The sequence below is a fragment of the Neomonachus schauinslandi genome, chromosome 3 (genome assembly GCF_002201575.2).
Source record: "Neomonachus schauinslandi chromosome 3, ASM220157v2, whole genome shotgun sequence".
Lineage (NCBI taxonomy): Eukaryota > Metazoa > Chordata > Mammalia > Carnivora > Phocidae > Neomonachus > Neomonachus schauinslandi.
In genome coordinates, this window is record NC_058405.1 from 61,026,583 (window position 1) to 61,050,966 (window position 24,384).

General features: G+C 42.6%; 1 protein-coding gene across 1 annotated transcript in view; it reads left to right on the plus strand.

Moving 5' to 3' along the window:
* Positions 1-21,357: 21,357 nt before the first annotated feature.
* WDFY2 (WD repeat and FYVE domain containing 2) overlaps positions 21,358-24,384 on the plus strand; it is a 168,819-nt gene continuing 165,792 nt past the window's right edge. Inside the window, exon 1 of the mRNA XM_021678320.1 lies at positions 21,358-21,736. Coding sequence (XP_021533995.1) covers positions 21,600-21,736 — 137 coding nt within the window. The 5' untranslated portion in view covers positions 21,358-21,599. The remainder of the gene's footprint in view (positions 21,737-24,384) is intronic.

Below are 24,384 nucleotides of genomic sequence, written 5' to 3' on the forward strand. Positions count from 1 at the left end.
TGAGCAGGGAGCCTGAAGACTGGCTCCATCCCAAGACCCTGAGATCGCGACCTGAGCCGAAGGCAGACGCTTAACCGACTGAGCCACCCAGGTGCCCCGGTACATTTAACTACTTAAGATAACCTTTATGCCCAGAAAAGTAAATTTAAAATTAGGACAAACTTCAGAAAAGCAAGTTGGAACATATGTAAATCTGTATGTAGAATAGACATGTATGTATGATAAACACACAGACAAGGCTCTTTTTAAACATTTTTTTACCTAATTTTATTACAAATTTTTAATATTCTAGTATAATTAACATAGAATGTTACATTAGTTTCGGGTGTACAATATGATTCAACAATTCTATACATTCCTCAGTGTGCATTGTGATAAATGTACTCTAAATCCTCTTTACCTATTTCACCCACCCACCCCCCCCTCCTCTCTGGTAACCATCAGTTTTTTCTCTATATTTAAGAGTCTGTTTTTTGGTTTGCCTCTTTTTTCCTTTGTTCATTTTATTTATTTCTTAAATTTCACATATGTGTGAAATCATATGGTATTTGTCTTTCTCTGACTTATTTCATTTAGCATAATACAATCTAGATCCACCCATGTTGTTGCAAATGGAAAGATTTCATTCTTTTTTATGGCTGAGTAATATTCCATCGTGTGTGTGTGTGCACGCACGCACACGCGAGCACACACACGTGCATGCACGTGTGTAAAGAAGATGTGTTATATATGTATATACACACACATCCACATATATATAACACATCTTTATACATTCATCTATCAATGGACACTTGGATTGCTTCCATATCTTGGCTATTGTAAATAATGTTGCAATAAACATAGGGGTGCACATATCTTTTAGCATTAGTGTTCTCATATTCTTTAGGCAAATACCTAGTAGTGGCATTGGATCACATGGTAGTTCTATTTTTAATTTTTTGAGGAACCTCCTTACTGTTCTCCACAGTGGCTGCACCAGTTTGCATTCCCATCAATAGTGCAAGAGGGTTCCTTTTTCTCCACACCCTTGCCAACACTTGTTTCTTGTATTTTTGATTTTAGCCATTCTAACAGGTGTGAGGTGATATCTCGTGGCTTTGATTTGCATTTCCCTGTTGAGGAGTGATGTTGAGCATCTTTTCATGTGTCTGTTGGCCATCTGTATGTCTTCTTTAGAGAAATGTCTGCTCATGTATAGATAGGCTCTTAAAATTCATTACGAAAAGTAGTAGAACTCAATATTTTACATTCAGAGGCAGTTCACAAAAGAAACAATTATATGTCCAATAAGTACTTTCAAAACTCAGGCTCACTAGAAATCAAAGAAATGCAACTAAAAACAAGATCCTACTTTTCATCTATTAGATTAAGAAAGATGAAAAAGAATGATATACTCAGGGGACAAAGGTATAGGGAAAGGATATTTTCAACCACTCTTTGTGGAAAATTGATACATTTTAGCAATAAGTATTCTCAAAAATTTTTAAAAATGAGCCCACTTCTTGATCCAGAAATCCCACCTCTAAGTATTTGTCCTGAGGAAATAACCAGTTATTTATACAAAGACTTATTTACAAGAAGGTCCATTGATTCATTGTTTACAAAAGTTAAAATATAAGGAAACAATGTAAGTGTTTACTAGCAGGGTATAGATTTAAAAACTTACAGTATGCCCAAACTGTAAAATATTATGCATCTATTAATATTTTAATGGTGTATCTATTGACATGGACAGTATTTATTACATATTGGTAAGCGAAAGTATAAAATGGCATGAATGTATCTCGTAAAAATTGTAAATGCTACATACACTATTTTGGCAAAGGTCTGGATGTAAATAAACCACCATGGTTTATTCTGTTGGCAGGAATATGGATAATTTTTCTTTTTCATGTATCCCATTTTCATTTTTCTATAATTACATAATAAAAAGATTTTCAACAGAGAATAACAAAATTCAAACAGGGGAATAAATGGAGAAATTACCTTTAAGAAATACAAGATTGTGGTGCCTGGGTGGCTCAGTCATTAAGCGTCTGCCTTTGGCTCGGGTCATGATCCCAGGGTCCTCAGATCAAGTCCCACATCAGACTCCCTGCTCAGCAGGGAGTCTGCTTCTTCTTCACCCTCTGCCTCTCCTTCCCCCACTTCGTGCTCTCTCTGTCTCTCTCAAATAAATAAAATCTTTAAAAAAGTAAAATAAAATAAAAGAGAATCCTGGGGTGCCTGGGTGGCTCAGTGGGTTAAGCATCCCACTCCTGATCTCAGCTCAGGTCTTTTTTTTTTTTTAAGATTTTTATTTATTTATTTGACAGAGAGAGACACAATGAGAGAGGGAACACAAGCAGGAGGAGTGGGAGAGGGAGAAGCAGGCTTCCCGCGGAGCAGGGAGCCCGATGCGGGTTCGATCCCAGGACCCTGGGATCATGACCTGAGCCGAAGGCAGACGCTTAACGACTGAGCCACCCAGGCGCCCCTCAGCTCAGGTCTTGATCTCAGGGTTGTGAGTTCAAGCCCCGTGTTGGGCTCCACACTGGGCATGGGGCCTACTTAAAAAGAAAATTAATAATAAATAAATAAATAAATAAATAAATAAATAAATAAATAAATCCTGAAGACAAATTTTCTTTGTGACTAAATCTCTGACTATAGATTACACTACTTTGGTGCCATGTAAAAGACCCTCTGAACTTCAAGCACTGAACTGTGGCTAACTAAGTGACAAGAGGAGAAAGGAGAGCCTGAATATTCTTTGTGAAATCCTGCCTGCACAGTGCTATTTAAAAAATCTTACTAATAGTCAAAAAGGATCTTGAAAACTGAAGGCTAAATAAATTACGATGATGGAAATGAATGAGCAGAAAATCTATGGTCTGGGAATTTTTTATGTATGATAAATCAACTCAGCATCTAAGTCCTGTTTTCTAGATGGATCCACATAACCCCTGCTGGGGAATTCTTAAGGAGTGCTGCCGGACAGACTATTTCGTTTTATTATTTACTCTTCATTTTTTTCCAGGAATACTCGGACTGAAATTTGGCTTCCTGTTGTTCTACTTCTTTAAGAAACAAAAGTAAATTCTAGCATAATGGGATCAAAACTTGGTTCTCTCTTATTGTAATGCATTCAGAAATCAGTTATAATGAGCAGAGAGACTACTCCCTGTGATAGACAAAACATGTGGTGCCAAACAGACCTAAGGGAGGCTTTTCTCTTCCGCAAATGTGGGTATGATATATGCAAAGTGCATAAAGCCAGCCCCGGGAGTGCCCAATAGTGTATTCTGTACTCCACTATGTTTGCCTTTTATGTTGTGCCTTAACCGACACAAAACGTAAGAAATCTGCATGATTTGGTTATTTATTATTATTTGACTATGCTATTTTTTTTAAAGATTTTATTTATTTATTCGACAGAGAGAGTGAGAGAGTACAAGTAGGGAGGAGTAGTAGAGGGCAGAGGGAGAAGCAGACTCCCTGCCGAGCAGGGAGCCCGACGCGGGGCTCGATCCCAGGACCCTGGGATCATGACCTGAGCCGAAGGCAGCCGCTTAACCATCTGAGCCACCCAGGCGCCCCTTGACTATGCTATTAATGAAGCCTATCAGTGTTTTTGATTGGGTCCCCCAGGAAATAGACGCTGAGACCGAGATTATGTGCAGGAGGTGTATTGGAGAATAATGCTTGTCAGAGAGTGAGGGAAGCAAGACAGAGGCTCACTGGCCCTTATGGGAAGCTCATGAAGTGGGGATATTGAGGCCAGAGGGCTGGATCTTTGTATTGTGCCATCCCTCACCTCCGGAGGAGAGGAGAGGGGACCTCAACTTGAGGGAGGCAGCTTCCTTCAGGCAAGTCCTCAGGACTCAGTGGTAAGCCGTCAGCAGCCAATACTTCAGGCACCTGGAGGTATGAGGGTCTCCAAACTGAAAGGGATTCTGGGCTGAGAGCTATAGATTGAATATTTGTATGCCTCCCTTGCCCCCAAATTCATATGTTAAACCCCTAATCCTCAACATGGAGGTGGGACATTGAGACATTTGGGAGGTAATCAGGGTTACATTAGGTCATGAGGGTGGAGGCCCCATGATGGTATTAGTGCCCTTATAAGAGGAGAAAGAGATACAAAAGATATCTCTCTCTCTCTCTCTCTCCCTCTCCCCTCTCCCCTCTCTCTCTTCTCTCCTCTCTCCCCCCTCCTCTCTCTGATGCATGTACCAAGGATGGGCCCTGTGAGGACACAGCTAGGAAGAGGGCTCTCACCAGAACCTGGCCATGCTGGCAACCCTGATCTCAGACTTTTAACCTCCAGAACCATGAGAAAGAAATGCTTGTGTAAACCACATGGTAATTTACTTGGGCATACTAAGCTTTCTGAGACATTGGGAGCTACAGCAAACAGCTAGTAACTTCTATTAACATTGGGACATTTCCAAAGTCTGTCCTACTCAGGGTAAATGCACAAAAGACAAATTAATAGTTGAAGGTAGAATTCTTAAGAAAGCAGTTCTTTATTTTTACCAAAAAATATTTATTAACTTCTCGAGTGGTAAAGTAGAAAAAATTGTTACTCTCTACCTCCTGCCCCATTATCAGTCCAAGTTATATTGTAAGTTACCCTGTTAATAAAGATGTGAATTTAGTGTCCAAGAGAAAAAGTTTAAATTATATTTGTTTCCCAAATTATATTTGTTTGCATTTTGTTCAGGACACTGAAAAGGCCACTTAGAGTCGGCCGCTTATATTTCATCCTAAATAGTGAAAAATCTTTGATTCAAACTTCATCTTGAAAAATGAAATGAAAATTCTGAAACAGCATTTATTTTTACTTTATATTTAACAAAATGTAGGCTATCATGATAACTACAGGCTGACTTTGAGCACTAAGAACAAATCCAGCGATTGATACAGAATTTTTAACCTAGTTTTTTCCCAACAAAATTCTATACTAGCACAAATGACATTCCTTCCTGTATATTTCATTTGTGCAGCACAAAAACAAAGATGGACATTTGTTTGAGAGTTTCATTGATTCTACCAGGGTCTCTCAATCCTTTAATGTGAACTCATGGGAGTTGAACTCACCTTTGGAAAAATCTCTGCCGTCTTCATCCTTCAAGATATTTCTCTTTAGTTGTGGACCTCCGCCTTCAAACTTGGTCTCAACAAGTCCAAAATAGAACTCTTGATTCTTGATCTTCCTTGGCGCCCCTCCCCCAGCTCCATCTTCTCTCCTGAAGCCCCTCAAGACAACTATCTAGGAATTATCTTTGACTTCTCTTTTCTTCTTTCACATGCTACACCCGATCCCAATCTATTGGTAAGTCCATTAGCTCTATGCCCCCAAATGGACTACTTCTCACCACCTCCTCTGCTACCTTCCAGTGCCCGCTGCCACCAGCTCTTGCCTGGACTACTTCGGTAGCTTTCTAAATGGACCCCAGCTTCCACTCTTGAATCCCTACAACCACTCTCCACAAAGCAGCCACAGTGATTCTTAAATGCATATTTCTTTTTATGAGGTATTACATTTACGTGGCTCAAAATTCAGCACACTATGAAAGAAGATATGCCCAGAGAAGTCTTGCACCCATTCCTGCATTCCTCAACCCCAACCCTCTATTGATAATCACTTCCATTGGTGTCTTTGTCTTTTTTTTTTTTTTTCTTTCTTGGGTTTTTAAAGCAAATACAAGCATCTACAAATATATCTCCCATCTTATGGCACAAAAGGTAGCCTACCATATACACTGTTCTGAACTGTTTTAAATCTTGCTTTCTTTCACTGACCAACATGTCCTAAAACTCTTTCCATATCGGTATATAGAGACCTTCCTGGTTTGTTTCCACAGCTGCATGTCATGCCTTTGTTGTCAAACCAGGCCCCTTTTGCTGCACATCACAATTGCATCCGTATGCTGCTCTTACAAATAAGGCAACAATAAATAACCTCATACATGTGTCATTTCATACATGTGGCGATGCATCTATGGGATAGAATCACAGAAATACAGTAGCAAGATATCTATATTTTAGACTATTTGCCAGTGTCCAAATGAAATTTTAGAGATAAATCTGATTGTCACTTCTATTGCTTAAAGGCCTCCAAAAATTCCCCATCCTAATCAAAATGAAAACCACCAAGAACCGCAAGTCCCTTCCCAATCTGTCCTTTGCCTACCTCTTCAATGTCACCCACATCTTTCCCTCTCTTGCCCTATGCGACTAAGCACACTGGCCTTCTTTCATTAATCTTGAAAAATTCCATAGCTTTGCAAAATGAGCAATTTCACTTTGTAGTTGATTTGCATTGTATTTGTACTGTACTGTCAAATATGTATAAAAATGCAGTCATCAGCTGGAGACTTGACGAAGGAGTTGATCCTTGGAAGGGGAGAATCAATGCTCATGTTTAATGGAGATGGATATTTGAGTGGGTTTTATAAGCAGTCATTTGATAAGTAAACATTTCTAGGTTACGATGACTCTTACTCTCCTGCACACCTTCAAACTTCAGGAATTCAGATAATGAATGTTGAGATAATGAGGATGCTCTTTCAGTAGCTGTGTGACCATGGATCCCAGACACGTAAAGGTGAAAGCCTAACCTCATAGAGAAATGCAACATGGCTGGGAAAGTTACAAATGCTGTGTTCTGGTGCTGATTCTGCCATGAAATGAGCTGTGAGGCCTTCAGCAAGCCATTCAACCTTTCCCTGCCTCATTTTATTTGTATGAAAAGGAAGAAAATGGAATTCATCATTATTATTCTCAACTCCCCAGGGATTCTTTTTATTAACCCCACCCCCTCATTTTCATAATATATTGAGAAATTTTGTCCACTAAAAATTATTTGTTAGTAATGTATTTATTACTTTATTTATAAAGTCTTACTATTTAAATTATTTAAACATTTATTTATTTATATGTTACCATGTTCACAGTTCATTATTATCATGTTCATATTCGTTATTAATTTATCAAGGATATATATAGCTTCCAATTTTCCTTAGCATTAAGTAATCAGCTGACCTTGGTTGAGTTGATATAATACCACCCAAAGCAAAGAAACTTCATATTTTAATTTTCCTGGATGGCTTGACCTTGTTTAATCCCTAAGAATTACGAGGCTGCAGGATGGGAGTCTCAGGTCCCAGCTGACAATAAGTTTCCCTACAAGTCCTGGAGTCAGTAGTATGTATAGGATCGCCTGGTGCAGTGATTTTTTTTAGAAGGCACCTTACAGAGCCCCGGGGCTCAGCAGAGAGGCTCAGAGCAGAAACAAGGGGAGGGAAGGAGAAGGCGAAGCAGGAGGTCTTAGGGCCTCCAAACCTATTTTATCCAGAGTAGCCCCACTTTTTTCTGTTACATGTGGGGTTCTAAGACTTTGTTTGAAGAAAGGATTTAAACTATTAAAAAATAATTTTGAGGGGTGCCTGGGTGGTTCAGATGGTTAAGCACCTGCCTTCGGCTCAGGTCATGATCCCAGGGTTCTGGGATCAAGCCCCACATCAGGCTCCTGGCTCAGCAGGGAGCCTGCTTCTCCTTCTCCCTCTGCCTCTCTCCCTGCTCATGCTCTCTCTCTCTCTCTCTGTATCTCTGTGTCTCAAATGAATAAATAAAAATCTAAAAAAATAAAATAAAAATAAAAATAAAAAATAATTTTGAAAAAATCTGACAATTGAACTTTATTGCATCGATGAGGATACTGAAGCCTAGAAAATGTAGCTAAAAGTTGCCCAAGGTTACAGAGCTAATTAATGGGCAAAATATTCATTCGGTCAATCCGCAGGTATTTATTGAACACTGTGGAAATAAAAATTATAAATATGAAATTTTGATTCAGTCTTGGTCTCAAAACAACCTGTGGGTCATCACGGTGTTTGATCAGAAGCATCAGGATGAGAGAATCTTATTTTCATAAACTGATGGAGACGTGACATCTCTGTACGTTACAACTACATGTATTATTGCATGTTACTCCTGCTCAGTAAGACAGTAAGACAAGAAGGGCAGGCAGATATGTGCATTCTGGCGACCGAAGGAGAGCAGTGAAGAAAGAGCCCTCTTAGGGGCGTCTGGCTGGCTCAGTCGGTTAAGCAACTGCCTTCGGCTTAGGTCATGGTCCCGGGGTCCTGTGATGGAGCCCTGCATTGGGCGCTCTGCTCAGCAGGAGCCTGCTTCCCCCTCTCCCGCCGCCCCCGCTTGTGCTCTCTCTTTCTTTCCCTCTCTGTCAAATAAATAAATAAAATCTTAAAAAAAAAAAAAAAAGCCCTCTTAGGAGACAGGCCAGGTAGGGTAAAGGTCTTATTTCAATTTGTATCTATGGGGGCTCTGTGCCTGATTGGCACACTATTGCTCTCTTTGGGGGTTTATACAGGAGGAGTCAAGAGCCCTGCCCCCGCAAGATTACCTGTAAGGTTTTTGTTTTATTTCCCAGATAAACATGTGATTACCACTAAGCTTGGAAGAAACCTGAGACTATGGAAAATGTGTTAATTTAATCTCTAAAACACATTTGTAAAGGTCAGCTGGTTGACTATGTCCAATGTAAACGAATTCACTGGCCTTAGGATAACTTACCTGTGACTGGGTATCGGGTATGTTCTCTTTTTAGTCCAAAAGCCACAGACAGTCTGGTTCTAGCTTTCTCCTTGCAGACTCTTTGAAATAAAGGGTGTCTTCAGTAGATTCGAATCCAAACATAGCACAAAGCCTCATTCTTAGCACCAATAAAGAGCCAGGCATTCTTCCTGGCATTGAGGATACGGCAATGAACATGTGGGAAAAGTTTCCTGCGTCCTTGGACCAGAACGGGTTCTCTTGATGATTCCAGGTCCAAAGCTGTTTCTGCTACACTGTGCAAAGTTGAGGATTCATCCTACTGTTTTGCAAATCCTTGTCATAACAGAGTATGCTTAGATCTCCTCCACATTATTTATTCATTTATTTAACAAATATTTATTGAGTGGCTTCTATTACCAGATTCTCTATGCTAAGTGCTGGGCATCCTGATATGAATCAGTTTGTTTTTTTTTTTTTTTAAGATTCCATTCATTTATCTGACAGAGAGAGAGAGAGAGAGAGAGAGATCACGAGCAGGGATGAGGGGCAAAGGGAGAGGGAGAAGCAGGCTCCCTGATGAGCAGGGAGCTCGATGCGATGTGGGGCTCGATCCCAGGACTCCGGGATCACGACCGGGGCCAAAGGCAGATGCTTAGCCCACTGAGCCACCCTGGCACCCCTGAACTGGTTCTCAAGGTGCTCACAGACCTATGGGAACTTAGACTCGTAAACAAATTTCAAAGCAGCATAATAAGTACACCAGCGGGAGAGAAACAAGGTACAGATTCACTACGAACAGCAACGGATTAACTCCCTCCGCATGATATCCAAACTGGGATTTGAAAGGTTAATAGAAGCTTCCCGGCAGACCAAGGATGGCAGGGATGGGAATGGCATAGAGAAAGGTGCAGAGACAAGAGAACACGCATATCCGGAGAACTGTGTGCTGTTTGGAACCGAAGGAGTCTGAAGTACAAAGTAGAAAAGAGGCAGGAAATTGATAGAGTCTGTATCTAATGGCCTCTGCTTTCTCTGTGAGTTAAGAGGGGCAACATTTTTTGAGAATGAAGAAGGCAGAGGCTGGGGAGGGAGTTTGAAAGGAGGCTTAAAAGAGGTGCTGAATTGTTTATAAAATAGAACGGATTGGGGGGAAATCCCCCTCAGGCCCATTAAAAGGGGACTGTCTTGCTAGATCATAGTCCACCCATGTGGTTGGAGTACCATGCAGCCGGGGGAAAAAAGGTATGTACTGATATGTACTGATTGGAAAAAATCTATAAGATAAATCATTTAGTGAATAAAAAGCAAGAGGCAGAACTATGTGTACTAATTTAACTTTCGTGTAAAAAGGCAGTAGGAAACTTAACAATATGTCCTTATATGCATAAAATATCTCTGGAAGAATGCATAAGAAAGCAATAGCTTTGGTCACCCATGGGGAGAAGATGGATGGGGAGGGTGCAGGGTGGTGGGGGGGACACTTTGCACTGTATACTTTTGAATTCTGAATCTCAGTAATGGATTATTTACTCAAAAATAAATGAAAAGTGAAATCCTTAAAATCATTTTAGAAAATAAAGAAGAAAAATTTCTGAGGGCCATGGAAGAGAAAACTAAATTTTGGCCTCATGGCTGTGTCCCTCTGGAAACTTAGGCTTAGGCCTAACTTGGGGAACTGCAAAGGGAAATAATCATTTTCATTGTGGTTTCTATTCGGGCAAGGTGAGTTGGTTAAGTCATGGGAATCAGCTTGAAAGGATCTACAGAAAACCCTAACCAAGGCTGCTGGCCTGGCCTCTTGTACTCAGGGTCTCCAACCATAGCTCCTTCAGCGTACTAGCAACATTGCTTTAGTTACATCAAAGTAGCACCTCAAAAGGATACTAATCCCTTTATTGCACCGGTTGGTGCAAAACCCTATTGGTACAAAGTAAGTTAAAACAGAACTCTGATCTTCAGGAGCTAGAAGTTAAAAGGACACTATATATTACTTAATACATAAATAATGAACAAGACTGACTTTTGTGTGTGGATTGTCAAATCACATTATCTTACAGACATACACTTTTTATTTTATTTTTATTTTATTTTTTTGAAATATCTTATTTATTTACTTGACAGAGCCACAGCGAGAGAGGGAACACAAGCAGGGGGAGTGGGAGAGGGAGAAGCAGGCTTCCCGCCGAGCAGGGAGCCCGATGCGGGGCTCGATCCCAGGACCCTGGGATCATGACCTGAGCCGAAGGCAGACGCCCAACCGACTGAGCCACCCAGGCGCCCCTGGACATACACTTTTTAAAAAAGATTTATTTATTTATTTGAGAGAGAGAGAGAGCTAGCACATGAGTGGGGGAAGGGGCAGAGAGAGAGGGAGAAGGATAAGCAGACTCTCTGTTGAGCATGGAGCGACACGGGGCTCAATCCCAAGATCCCAAGATCATGACCTGAGCTAAAATCAAGAGTCGGACAGTCTACTGATTGAGCCACCCAGACGCCCCTTACAGACATACCCTTTTACCTCTAACCAAGTTATAAAGAAAAGTCCTGGTTATTCAGCAGCAAGCCTGTGGAGTACCGTTTTCGTGCCAGACGATGTCAGGCAGTGGTGATACAAGGATGGCAAACCATAGTCCTTGGGGTCTGGGACCACACAAGGTAGTGAAGGAGAGAGACAGAATGACCACTTTAGAACAAAACGTGGTATGTTCTACCAGAGAGGCCTGAGTAGAATTCTGTGGGAGCCCAGAAGAAGGAGTGAGTAACACTGCCTGGAAGGAGTTAGGAAGGCCTTTGTCAAGGATAAAAGAGGCAAATGAGTTGAAGTTGAGGGAGGATGAGAAGGACATTTCAGGTGAAGAGAAAACAGTGCGCCGAGGCGGCAACACTCAGAACAACACGATGTGCTCTTGGGACACTAAGCAGCATGATCCGAGTACGGCGTCAGGTGCTTCTCAGGGAGTGGCAAGCATGAGGGCTGGAAAGGCAGGTTCAAACAGGGTTATGAAGTGCCTTATGTGCCAGGCTAACGAGTTTAGACTTTGTCATGTCAGTAAAATACCTTGTTCTCAGTCCGACACGCTGAGAGGTTGGTATTTTGCCATTAACGTCTAACCCTCTTTCATTCAGGTCATCCTTCTGTTGGCTTCCAGATTCTCATTAGAGGTAGAATAAGGATGTGGAGGACAGGTTTGTAAACTTAAGTGTTACCGTCCCCATTCTTCCTTTTTATTCTTCTTCTACATCTAACCAGTATCAAAGTCTGTCATTTTCTTTGTGTCTTCTTAGGTCAACTATTTAGTAAGTGTTTAGCCATGACCAGTACTGGGCTAAGGGCCTTATAGACATTATCTTGTTCAAGCCTCAAAATGGTCCTGTGAGGTCATGTTCTAGGCGGGGTTCCTGAAAGCAAATAGCAGGTAACTTAAACAGAAAACAAAGTAACTGGAAAGGTGTCAGGCAATTCACAGAATCTATAGGTAGAGGACCGGGTTCAGGGGAAAGCCAAGGGAAGAAGCAGAGCACAAAGTTGAGATCCTATTTTCCAGGAGGTGCCCCACCTCTGGATTCTTTTCTTTCTTTCTTTTTTTTTTCTTTTTTCTTTTAAGTAGGCTCTATGCCCAATGTGAGGCTTGAACTCACACCCTGAGATCAAGAATTGCATACTCTACTGACTCAGCCAGCCAGGCATCCCCAGGTCTCTGGAGTCTAATCTCACCACAGAGAGCTCAAAGATCCTCAAACTGGCCACAAGGTCTTTGCATCACTATTCCCCAGTACAGAGAGATGAGTGAGCATCAGCTGGCCCTGCTCAGAGCACGTGCTTATGTCCTGGATGCCAGGGGGCCGGCAGAAGAACAGCTTCCCCTGTGTGTCTTCCCATTTACACTGAGATTCACTCAAATTAGGAAGGACATTGAAATACCGGACAGCAAAAACAACCACAAGTGTCCACAAGTGCATTTTGTAGATGAGGGAATAGACCTAGAGCAGGTAGGTTAGTTACTCAAGTAACCCAGCTAGTCAGTAAAGCCAGAATCGGAGCCCAGATCAGTTTGTCTGCAAAGCCCACGCTGTTATGCAACCTACTGCATCGCCTTCTCTAAACCATTCCAGCTCTATTTCACAGCCCACACACCAGTCCGGGCGCCCATCACTTCGTTTGCATTACTGCCTCCTACCTGGTCTCCCTGATTTGTGTTTTCCCATCTCAGTTCTTCTCAACATAGTTGCTAAGATAATAGTTTTTGAGTACCATCTACATCATGTCAGCCTCTTGTTCAAAAACCTGTGACTCATCCCCTTCAAGAGCCTTTCCTGACTAATATCATTCCACCCTGATCACTCTCTCAGTAATCAGTCAAATAATGTGGTTGCCGTGCCATCGCAGATGTATAATTTATACTATGCTATCGTATACTTATTAATAGTCTCTGGCTGTTACATTTACATGTGGCTTCACCAAGGTCAGAGAGCCGGTCTTCTGCTGCTTTTGTGACTCTAGTGACAGATACTAGCATCTAGTACAGTGAGTGTCTCATCGTCTTTGAATCTCAGGGTCCTCCAGAATATTTGCCTTACCACCATCAATGTTATTATTGGCAGAGCACTTATCATTTGTGAATTAATTATTAGCTTCCCTGAAATTTTCCAGCTGCTTCTTACGTTTCTTGGCCACCCATACTGTGCCCTACCAAGAGTGTGTGTTAAAAACAGTTGCTGATAATGATGATCATTTCCTTTCCTTTTTTGGGAAATGTTTACTTCTTTACTCCACCCTCGGATAAATTGAGGAAAGGTAAAAGGTGGTATTCTTTTTGTGGCACTGTGAGGTGAAAGGAAAGAGCATCTAGAGCATGCTTTGCCCTTTTTTGTTAGGAATAATAAAAGGATCATAAACATGGAATATAACATGCAGTTAGGGACCCTGGCTGACCAAGTTGCCAGCTTGAGGTTCCTATAGGAAAACTTCTTGCCTGGTACCTGAATTGCCTCCATAGTTAGAGGACACCTTTAGCAACTAATAGTGCCCTGGACCCTCAAAGACCTCTAGATCCCTGTAAATCAGGACCAAGAGGGCCAAGAAACAGAGTGACTCAGGAATTTCACTTTCTATTTCCTTTGCTCTGGCTCCAGTTACTTTTTTTGAGGCTCTGTCTCTTTCTTGAGGTTAGACATCAGAGGCGGTCACACCTTCACACAGAGCACATAACTTGGTGATCAGCAGATGGTGATCAATCTCCAGTAGAATTAACAAAACTCAGAATTTATTTAAAGGATATCCAAATATGCTCTGGTCATTTTATAAATGTCAAGAGTAAGGATAAAAAAGACGGGGTTTCTGTACTCAAGGAGTTAACCATCTATCAGGGGAGACAAATCTATCAAGCAAATAATTGATGAACGATGAGTAAGGCAACATATTAAGTTTGTACTGGGTATAAGAATGGTACACAGAAGGACTTAATCCACTGTTTGGGGTGAGGGATCCTGAAAGACCTTACAGGGGATGAAATGCTTGGCCTGGAGTTGAGAGTAGAGTAAGAGTTTCCCAGATGGATGAAGTGGGGAAAGAACATTCCCGAAAGAGGGCAGAGAGCTAAACCATGGGCTGAAAGGCTTAGAGAATTGTAAGTAGTTTGGATTCTGAAGATGCTTATTCTGCATCCATTCTTTCCTTCCCTCCAAATTTTCCAGCCAAGGGTTGAGTATTATTGTCAGCATCAAGGATGGGTCTTGGTTGGTCTTAGCCAGTCAGCATAAACCATTCTTTTGTTATAGCTGGCCCTCAGAGAAGCATGACATCCAAGCCTAAGCAAATCAGCCATGGCATTCCTCAGGGATGTTAGTTCAGGGCTGGATATGTCCAATCAGAAAGAAGTCCAGGATTTTGGCTTGATGATCGGGGAAGAGATGCATTCATATGGAAGAAAAAGCATTTAAACCCAAGAGCTACTGGTTTCTATTTTGTTACCTCAAGGAGAGGGAACCAGAAGATAAAGATGTCACATAGACCTAAGGGAATGGCAGAGAAATGGAGTCAATGACATGACCAAACTCTGACCGGTTAAGTGGATGCTGGTATTCCCTCCATTGTTTAAAAGATCAAGTAGAATTTCATGTTACTTGCAACTAAAACCATTCTACCTGATGCAGTGTTATTGGAGGTGAGTTTTGAGGGGGTAGAAAGTGGGAAATGGATCGCAGAGGTAGGCATGAGCCAGATGAATGAGTGTAGTTTCAATTCTAGAGACATGGAAAGCTCTCGAAGGTTTTAGGCTATGTTAGGGAATAACACAAGTTTTAGGAAGATTACTCTGGCAGCAATGAGAAGGATGGCTTAGAGAGAGCAAGGCTGGGGGCAGTGAGACCTGTGAGGAAGCTACACCATAGTTTTACTTTACTCAGCATTCTACTCGGGGGTACAGCTTCTAGCTTCTCTGTGCACCAACCTCAAAAGAGAATCAACTTTTTCAATACACTTAATCTGTGAACATCCGATACAGGATATAAATTCTTTAGGATTTCATACCCTGGAAGTAAAAATGTATTTCAGGAGCCCATGAAATTCTTCAGGGTTTTAATGTGGGACAACAAAGTTTGGATCATACCATTTGGGCTATCATTAATATCTTGGCCTCTTTCTCTTTCTTTTTAGGACTTTGAATGTGCTCTCTACTGCCTCTGAACTCTTTTATTTATTTTGTCAATACAGTCTTTTCTTCCTATTGCTTGAGTTTTTTTGTTTTTGCTCCCTTCCACCTCCTGAAACAGAAAGGCAGTTGAAGAAAAAGACTAATGTTGATTTGGTTGGCACAAAAGCCCTTTTCCCATGGTATCTGTTGCTGTTAAGGAAAATGAAACTGATCCTAACTAATTTTACTCAAGGGGAGGTATCTTTGGTAACAAACACTTGTCCTGATCTCTTTGGCCTCCGGTATTAACTGCCAAGTAAATTGTATTGATAGGAGGACTATGGGTATACAACTCTTCTGTGATCCATTTCACCAGAACCTGTTCTGCAAAGACATTAAGATTCAATTAATCTTTCTACTCACTTGTCATTACTGAACTCTCTCTTCATGCCTTGTACTGTGCTTGACATCAGGGTAGTTCAACAGGAGAGGAAAGCTATTTTTGCTTAAAGAAGGCTTATGGTTTAGATTCTGAGGATGGGAAATGCTTTTCTTACAACCATGTCAATGAGGCCTAAGCATATACTACAACAGTTGGTTTATATGTAAGATGGCTGCATTGTGTTGATCCTTGAAGCATATAAAAAATTTGAAAGGTGTCATCAGATAGCCAGAGAGTTTCAGATATAATTCTGCCAGGACTCCAGCGGCAACATTAGAAGTTTGGTCATTAACCATGACCTTCAGTCAAGGTCTTTGAGATAAAGATGATCTCATTCTTTGTTTGCAGAATCACTTATTTTCCTCATGTGTATAATTATAGGTGGAAAATGGAACCAAAAACAGGCACATGTAGAAAAATGTGGTCTCCCCCAAAAGTTGCCACAAAATACAAAACATTCATCCCTTAGTAAAGTAATTGTAGTTGTGTATGAGACCTAGAGACTGATTCCTTCCAAATGGATTATTCATTTTGCCTAAATGGCAATATATTTCACCCCTCTTCCCATCTCAATATTTGGTAGGAGCAACATTCATTCCTCATAGGTCCCATTTAGTTCCTTCATACATTCTATTTAATATTATTTGATGCAGAAGATTTAGAGCAGAACTGACCACATCAGCAGAACCTGAGCATAGTCCTGACCTTTATTTTTTAAACCAAAATCTTCTCACACCAACTCCTCTTCACGACTTGCTCACTGTGCCCAGAGCCAGTAGCTGTCTGATGATGAAATCAAGATATAAGTCACACAGAGCTCTGTCCTTGACTTCACAAAGGTTATATCCAGCACCTAGCTTACTCCTTGGAACACACCAGGCGCTGATTTGCTGGAAGAAAGAATGAAGATAGTGTCCATGGAATTATGAGTAGGTCTGAATTTCCTGAAGCTAAACCAAGGATTCTGATAGATTTAAAACCTCTGACGGGTAAACTGAGGAGTTTAGGTTTTCATTTATGCTTTCAGTCAGCAAACATTTTTTGAGAGCTACCATGTTGTAGGAATAGTGGATTCACTTCTTGACAAAATGCACTTGGGATTCCTTGCTTTGCTCTTGGTTTTCTAAGGAGCAGACTTAATCAGTCACAGTCCTTGCCTCTCACTTGAGTTCAGTTCAGGGCCAGTGTATGGGTGGGGTGGGGGGGGGGGGGGGGATGGGGAAGGGGGGGCTGGGGGCTGAATGTTATTAGTAAAGACAAAGCAAAGAAGGAACAGAAACAAGCTCTCTTCCTCCTTCTCTCTTTTCTTTCACTGTGTCAACCTGCAGCCATTTCCCTAAGGCTGGTTTTCACTCCTACTTCATCCTACCCTGCCTTCCTAGATCCTCTGCAGAAAATTCCAGGAGAATTACTTTTCCTCTGAAATACAGATGAGCCTAACTGGTGGGAATGCAAAACAATACAGCCACTTGAGGAGACAGATGGACAGTTTCTTATAAAAATAAACATACTCTTACCATATAATCCAGCAACCGGGCTCTTTGGTATTTACCCCAAGGAACTAGAAACTTAGGCCCACACAAAAACCGGAACACGGATATTTATAGCAGTTTTATCTATAATTGCCAAAACTTGGAAGCATACAAGATGGCCTTCAGTAGGTGAATGGATAAACAAACTATGATACATACAGACAATGGAATATTACTCAGCACTAAAAACAAATGAGCTATCAAGCCATGAAAAGACATGGAGGAAACTTAAAAGCATATTGCTAAATGAAAGAAGCCCATCTGAAAAGTCTACATACCAACTATATGTACGAGCCACATTCATTCCTCATAGGCCTCATTTAATTGCTTCATACATTCTATTTAACACTATTTGATGCAGAAGATTTAGAGCAGTGTGATTCCAACTATATGACATTCTGGAAAAGGCAAAACTATGGGGACAATAAGATCAGTGATTGCCAGGAGTTTGGGAATAGGCAGAGCACAGAGGATTTTTAGGGCAGTGAAACTATTCTATATGGTGTTATTATCATGGATACATGTCATTATACATTTGTCCAAATGCATAGAATATACACCACCAAGAGTGAACCCAAAGATAAACTATGGACTTTGGGTGGTAAAGATGTATCAGTGTAGGTTCATTGATTGTAACAAATGTCCCACTCTGGTGGGGGATGTAGATATGCAGGAGATTATGCCTATGTGGGGGCAGGGGCTATATGGAACTCTCTGTACTTTCCAGTCAATTTTACTGTGAACCTAAAACTGCTCTAAAAATATACTTAAAAATATGTAGATACAGATATATAGAGGAACCTTACTTCATACCTTTGTATACATGAAAACATATTGTTAACCCAAGCCTGCCCAGGCTAGAAAGAATGGAGAGAAAGATTAAGGGAAAAGTTTTGCCAAAGTCCTGGGCTTGCTTCTGGCATAGGTGAGTAGGGCAAAGAGCCACAGGCTGTGTTCTGTTACTTAATGGACCACACAAAAAAAGACATTGGTCTGATCAGAAACACAAGATGTTACCAGTGGTAGAGCAAGTAGCCTGGCTAGTCCCTCATGCTGGGGAAGAAAAAAGGGAAGGGGAGATGTGCTCCATGGTTGGAGGCCCAGCCCTCTGTACCACTCGTCACTTTTCCTGCACCCTTCCATTGGATTCCTAGGCCTGGGCTTCCCAGAAAAGACTAGAAACCAAGGGTCACCTGCTTTAGAATCACCTGAAACTTTATAAATATTCATATTCTCAGGCCAACCTCCCAGAAAACCAAATTTGGTCATTCAGGTATAAGGTCCAGGGATCTGCATTTTCAAAAAGTTCCCAAGGCATTCTAATGTGCACCTAGGCTTCAGAGCCACCAAACCTCGCTGCTGAGGGGGCACTTGTGCCTGCTGCCAGGAAGAGAAGGGGTAATTGCATACGAGGCCTTTCTCTTGGATCCAATTATTCACCTGTTGGCTTTACCATGTTGGTATTATCATCTGCCTGTTGTATATATTCTCCCAAGGATCATCCCATCCCAGAAATTAGGGCAAGGTCCAGATTCCAGTCTTTCCATTATGCTCTAATGGAAAAAAAGAGTTAAATTCCAACCTGCCTCTCTTTTTTTCTAGTCATTCATTTGACAAACAATTACAGCATGCCTCCTAATGTGCTAGCTTCTATTCTAGGGGCTGGGAATACAATGATGAACAGGCAGGTAAGGTCCTTTCTCTCCTGGTGCTTCTCTTCTACAAAAGGGAAAACTAAGAAATAAATAAGAAACGAAGATTATATTGCGCAGAAGAGAGGACTGGAAAACAAAACAGGGTGACGTGACAGTGAGTGTTATGAAAAGGTAGGGTACATGAGAGGTGGTAGGGTAATATTCTCTAAGGAGCTAACAGTGGGGTGAAGACTGAGTGGGGTGAGAAGAAAACATCTAGAGGTAAACACTGCAAGGACCACCAGCAGGAAGAAGGTTGGTGTTTCTGAGATTTTTCCAAGTCGGGGCTTAGAGAGTACCAAACAGGAGGAGAGGTGAGGTTGGAGAAGCATTTTATCTCAAGTGCAATGGATTCTGTAAGGCACTTGAAAGTGAAACTGACAAATTTTAAGCAGAGGAGTAACATGATCTGGCTTATATTTTAAAACAAAATCTTCTGGCAGCTGCGATAAAAATGGATTGAAAAGGTTGGGGTTGGGCTGAATGGGGGAAGGGTTCAAGAGAAGAAGCAAGGAAAGCAGGTTACACTGGTAGTAGAGGCCAGAGCATATGGTGATTTGGACTGGGATAGAGGTGATATAAGTGGGAAAATTCAAGATCTACTTTGGAGGTAGAGCTGATAGGACTTGTTAATGGTTTGGATAAGAGTTGTGAGGAAAAGAGAAGAATCAAGGATGACTCTTAGAAACTTAGTTTTGAACCACTGAGTGAATGATGCAGTAGACTTAAAGATACTGTTTAGGAATGTTTGGAACACCTATTAAACAGTTAAGTGACAAAGTAGAGTAGCATTAGATATGAGTTTAGAGTTCAGTGGTGAGGTCAGGGGTAGAGATAAGGAGAGTGAGGAGCATAAGAATAGTATTTGACACCATTGTGGTAGGCTGAATAATGACCCCCCAAATATGTCCATGTCCTAATCCCTGGAACCCTAAAGGACCTATTGTTCATGAAGGCACTTAAAATATGTTTTTTGTAGGTCTCACACAACACCCAAGGTAAGTATTATTATTTTCCACTTAATAGATGGGGAACCTGATGCTCAGAGAAGTGGAATGCCTTGTTCCATATCCCAGAACTGGAAAATGCCTGTTTCACTTTCAAGTGCCTTACAAAATTTCTGCAAGGATGGGTAAAGAGTTGCACTGTGTGCTTTGAGACAGGTCCTTTGCAGCACACTGCCTTGGCTGCCAAAAACCTGCCCTAGAAATGCATTTCTATGAGGCCTGTCATTTCTTTGCCCAGCTCTGGCCTATTATTTTTCTGACCTCCAGACCCCTTGCCAGCCCAATCACACCTCATGGCCACTCCTCAGCTAGTTTGTTAGCTCTGGGAGGGCTTAGTAGGGTCATCACATAATGAACAACCCCACATGCCAGGCCCTGTGCCAGGCACCTAACTTTCATTCAATAATCACAATAACTCTTTCCATTGTCTTTGGAGCGAGCTAGAAAGGCTGGATTACTGGGGAATGGAAAGAAGAAGACAGGACCAGGAGCAAGGGGAGCCTGGGTTTAAGTCGGGTGGTGAGGATGGGGGGGTTGAGGTGGCGCATAGCCCTAACTGGGAGCTAAAGTAACCTTGGTTTGGTAATTTAGTCCTTTAAGAAAACCAGAAAGATTACACTACAGATGATTTCGAAACTCCCTCGAAGATACTTGTATAAGAGATTCTCTTCTTTCCCCATCTCTAGGGCTCCACTATTATAGGCAGCAGTCTGAACCAAGGGTGTAGTGACCGCCTGCCTGTTCAGCCCTGGGCTGCCCCTCAACTCCCTCCTTAGAGCTGAGTCTGGGCCGCGACTCAGCCAATTGCCCGGGACGCTGCCGGGATCCGAAGTGGGCGATAGGTCATTCCAGGATAAGGGAGAGGAGGCTCTGAAGAACTGCAACTCCCAGGAGCCCTTGGGGCGCCACTCGGCAGCCCGGGCATGGTGCATGCTGGGAGCAGTATATTGCCTCCTGCCGCGGCAGGCTCATTGTTAAGGCAGCTCAGGACAGGTAACCCGTGCGCATGCCCAGTCACGTCCCAACTAGTTCGGCTTCTTTCCTTCCTGCAGGATTCTTCTCTTTCCGGCCTCGCCCAGGCGCGCTTTTCCCCGCCCCACCCCCGCCCCCTTTTTAGGGATTTTGGAGGGGGCGGGACCTCTGGCAAGCGCGTTCCCAGGGGTGTTTACACGCGCGTTCATGGGAGATTAAAAAGGGAGGGGACCAAACATTGGATGTGGAAGGTGGCGAATCTAGGAGACCGCGGCTAATGGAAGGCGCATGCGTTCCAGGGGCGGCGCTGCAAGGCGTCGGGAATCACGGAGGGGCGGGGCGGAAACGGGCTAGTGAACTGACGCACGCGCATTGGGCCGCCAGCGCCCCGCCTTCTCCTTCAGGTTTCCTCTCCTCCTCCGCCACTCTTCCGGAAGTGCAGCCGCCCTCGCGCCCACCAGCGGCCACCCCCTGCGGCAGGCACCGCCCCCTCCCGGCTCCGCCCCCCAGCTCTCCGCCCCCTCCTCCGGTGGTGGCGCCGGCTTGCAGCCCGGGTCGTGGCGGTTTCGGTGTCCCAAGCCGGGAGCGCGGAGTCGTTCCCGGACCGGCGGCCAGGCTATGATCGCGGGTCCCCGGCGTCCCGCTCCGGTCACCCAGAGTCCCTCTCTCAGCTTGTGCCCGTACCCGAGCGGTCTCCTTAGCCCGGCCCCGCGGCGCGGTTGTCGGCGGCACCCCCGGCGCGCCCCCTCCTCCCGATGGCGGCGGAGATCCAGCCCAAGCCGCTGACCCGCAAGCCCATCCTGCTGCAGCGGGTCGAGGGGTCCCAGGAGGTGGTGAATATGGCCGTGATCGTGCCCAAGGAGGAGGGCGTCATCAGCGTCTCGGAGGACAGGTACGGACCGCCGCCCCTCGGCCGCGAGGAGGGGCGGGACGGGCCGGCGGTCCCGGAGCCCACGTCCCGGGCTGTGCCTCCACGTCGGCGCAAGTGTAGACATACTCCCGCAAGTTTTTATTATAATACGCATCCTGGTGGTGCTGGTGTCCAGCTGAGCTCCGCCGCCACTGCGTGGCTTTGGGAAGCGGAGACCAGACAGCGGCGTGCGCTCTGGCCTTGCCCGGGGCGGGTGGCGCAGGCCGGGCCAGGGTGGTCCTTGGACTAACTGTGCGCGGGCTACTGGACCTTGGTCCAGCCCTAAGGACGGGAGGGGAGGAGGGTGGGGCCGCCCAGCCCTGCAGGTGTGTGCGTGGGGAGGATGCTCCGAGAGCCTTTGCCAGATAACTAAGGGTTTTGGAGTACTCTGGTACAGTTCTTAGGGCTCCAGACGGAAAGTAAATGCCACTCCCTTCTCCCAGACAGTCCCACCGAATCCAAATCTCCTGTACATCTTACACTGAACTCAATGAATATTGCAAGTTGTGAAGAGAGTATAACTTTGGGCTTCTGCCCGAAAGGAGAGGTGCCCTTCTCTTCTTTGCTCTCATTTTCTTATTTCTTCGAGCTCAAGGGGAAGCGCCTAGAACTTGCAAGGGACCACTGCTGCAAATAGCTCTCGAGTTCCTTCCCTTTGCTTGCTTCCTTTCTTTTTGCTTAATTTTGCTTAATTTGCAGAAGTGGAGCCAGTTGTTCTGCCATTAATAATTTCCCTTGTTTTTCAGACAATAGCATTTGCACTTTGACTTAATTCATTTAATATGCAGAAATTAAGCCGATGAAGCTGATTTCCATAGGAATGATGCTTGAATATAGTAATTATGGTATTTATCTAGAATTGTTTCGATAATACCAACTAGCGTTCTAAAAAATGTAACACTATAGAGGTATATGACAAGGGGCTTTTACCTTAAAACAGTAGTTAGGTTTTCTTAATGTAAATTCAAATTATGCTGAGGTAGAGGATTTTTATCTCTGTGACCAGTACAGTTGCGGGTAGGGGCAAAGCAGCAACGTGTTCATTACTGTCTTTATAGTCATTTCAGCACTTTGTATGCAGTGTGGTCTCAAAAAAATTTGCCTGATAGGTCTATTCATATGATGGGTTCTTCAGTATAACTAAGATGAGTATATTAATCATACGTGTTTGTCTACATCATACTTCCTACAAATGGCCAAAAGGTGCTCTATTCATTTTCTAGATCCAATGGGGAAAATTGTAAACATAGGCCAGTGGCAAGCAGTCTACAGTGAACAGAAGAAATACATTGCTGAAATGGAGTACATGGTTTAAAAACCTTTTGAAATTCACAAAGTTTATAAATTCACAAGTTTATAAATGTTTAGTTTTTTGATAGAGGCAAAATTCCATTAAGGAGATTGCTTCTGGACCTAGAAATTTGTTACGGATTTGTTTCTAAAGGGATATGTTGATGTCACTTTCCCAGTCTATAACTGCTGTAGATGAAACTGCTGAACCTAACTGCTGTAGGAAATTCATAAATAAGTTTGTTGAGTCAAGTAAATGAAGGAAAAAGGTGGTTAAACTTAAGCTCCTTTAATACTAGTTTTGAAACTTTTTGCTTTGGTTAATGGTTTGGGAGTAGAGGTTAGTTTTCAGGGGTTTTTTGTTGTTGTTGTTGTCTTAAGAGTTCAGAGGGATTTTAGAGGTTATTTGCTCTAACTGCTTCATTTTATGGATGAGAAAATTTAGGCCAGAGAATTTACCTGCCCAAATTCAGGTAGCAGGTGGTGAAGCCAGGCTTAGCTCCTGAGTCTCCTGATTCCCCTTCTAGTGTGTTTATCTTGAAGGAAGCAGCTTAAGTAGGATGCATTTCAAGGTGTTTGGAGAAGCTGAAGTAGCATATATGAAAGAAACTGAAAGATAAATCTCATTTGATTACAGGACAAAAATGTGATGTTTAGCTATATAGTAGCTTAATTTTCACTTTTCTAGTCTACAATGTAAACTAGAATTATTTTATTTTAGAGTTACTGTTAAATAAATGAGACCCACCCGTAAGTCCAGAATTATTCTTTACATATATTTTACTAATACTCAAATTGACAAATCTGTGTTTCCATGCTCACAGGTGATAATAACTTTGTTATTTAGAGCTCAGTTTTGATTATGGTTTTCATTAAAAGAGTATTGATATGTATTCTTTCAGAATCCACTGTCAATGCCATTTGACATAATGCTAAAGATATGAAGATAGAATATTGATTTTCATCAGTACATACAAAGCCATTTTCATTAACTGCTTCAACTAGAAACTAATAGTTTTCATTCCTGAACTCTAAGGTTAAATCACAAATAACGTCCTATCCTGTCTGGCAGTGTCCTGGAAGTTCTTTGGAAACCTGGTTTCCCTTTTTGACCTCTGAATCCAGATAGCCTTTATCTAACCTTAGAAAACACTTAACATCTTCTATTTTAAACAGTATTGTAGATACTTATGGTCCAGTCATCTTCTCCACCGCAAGGCGTCGGGAATCACATGTGTGATTTCCCACCTGTGTCTTATTATTGTGGTATCTTTAGGGCCTAGCAAAGTGCCTGACATTTGTTGTGTATCAGTGACTGATATATTTTTGTTGTTGTTCCT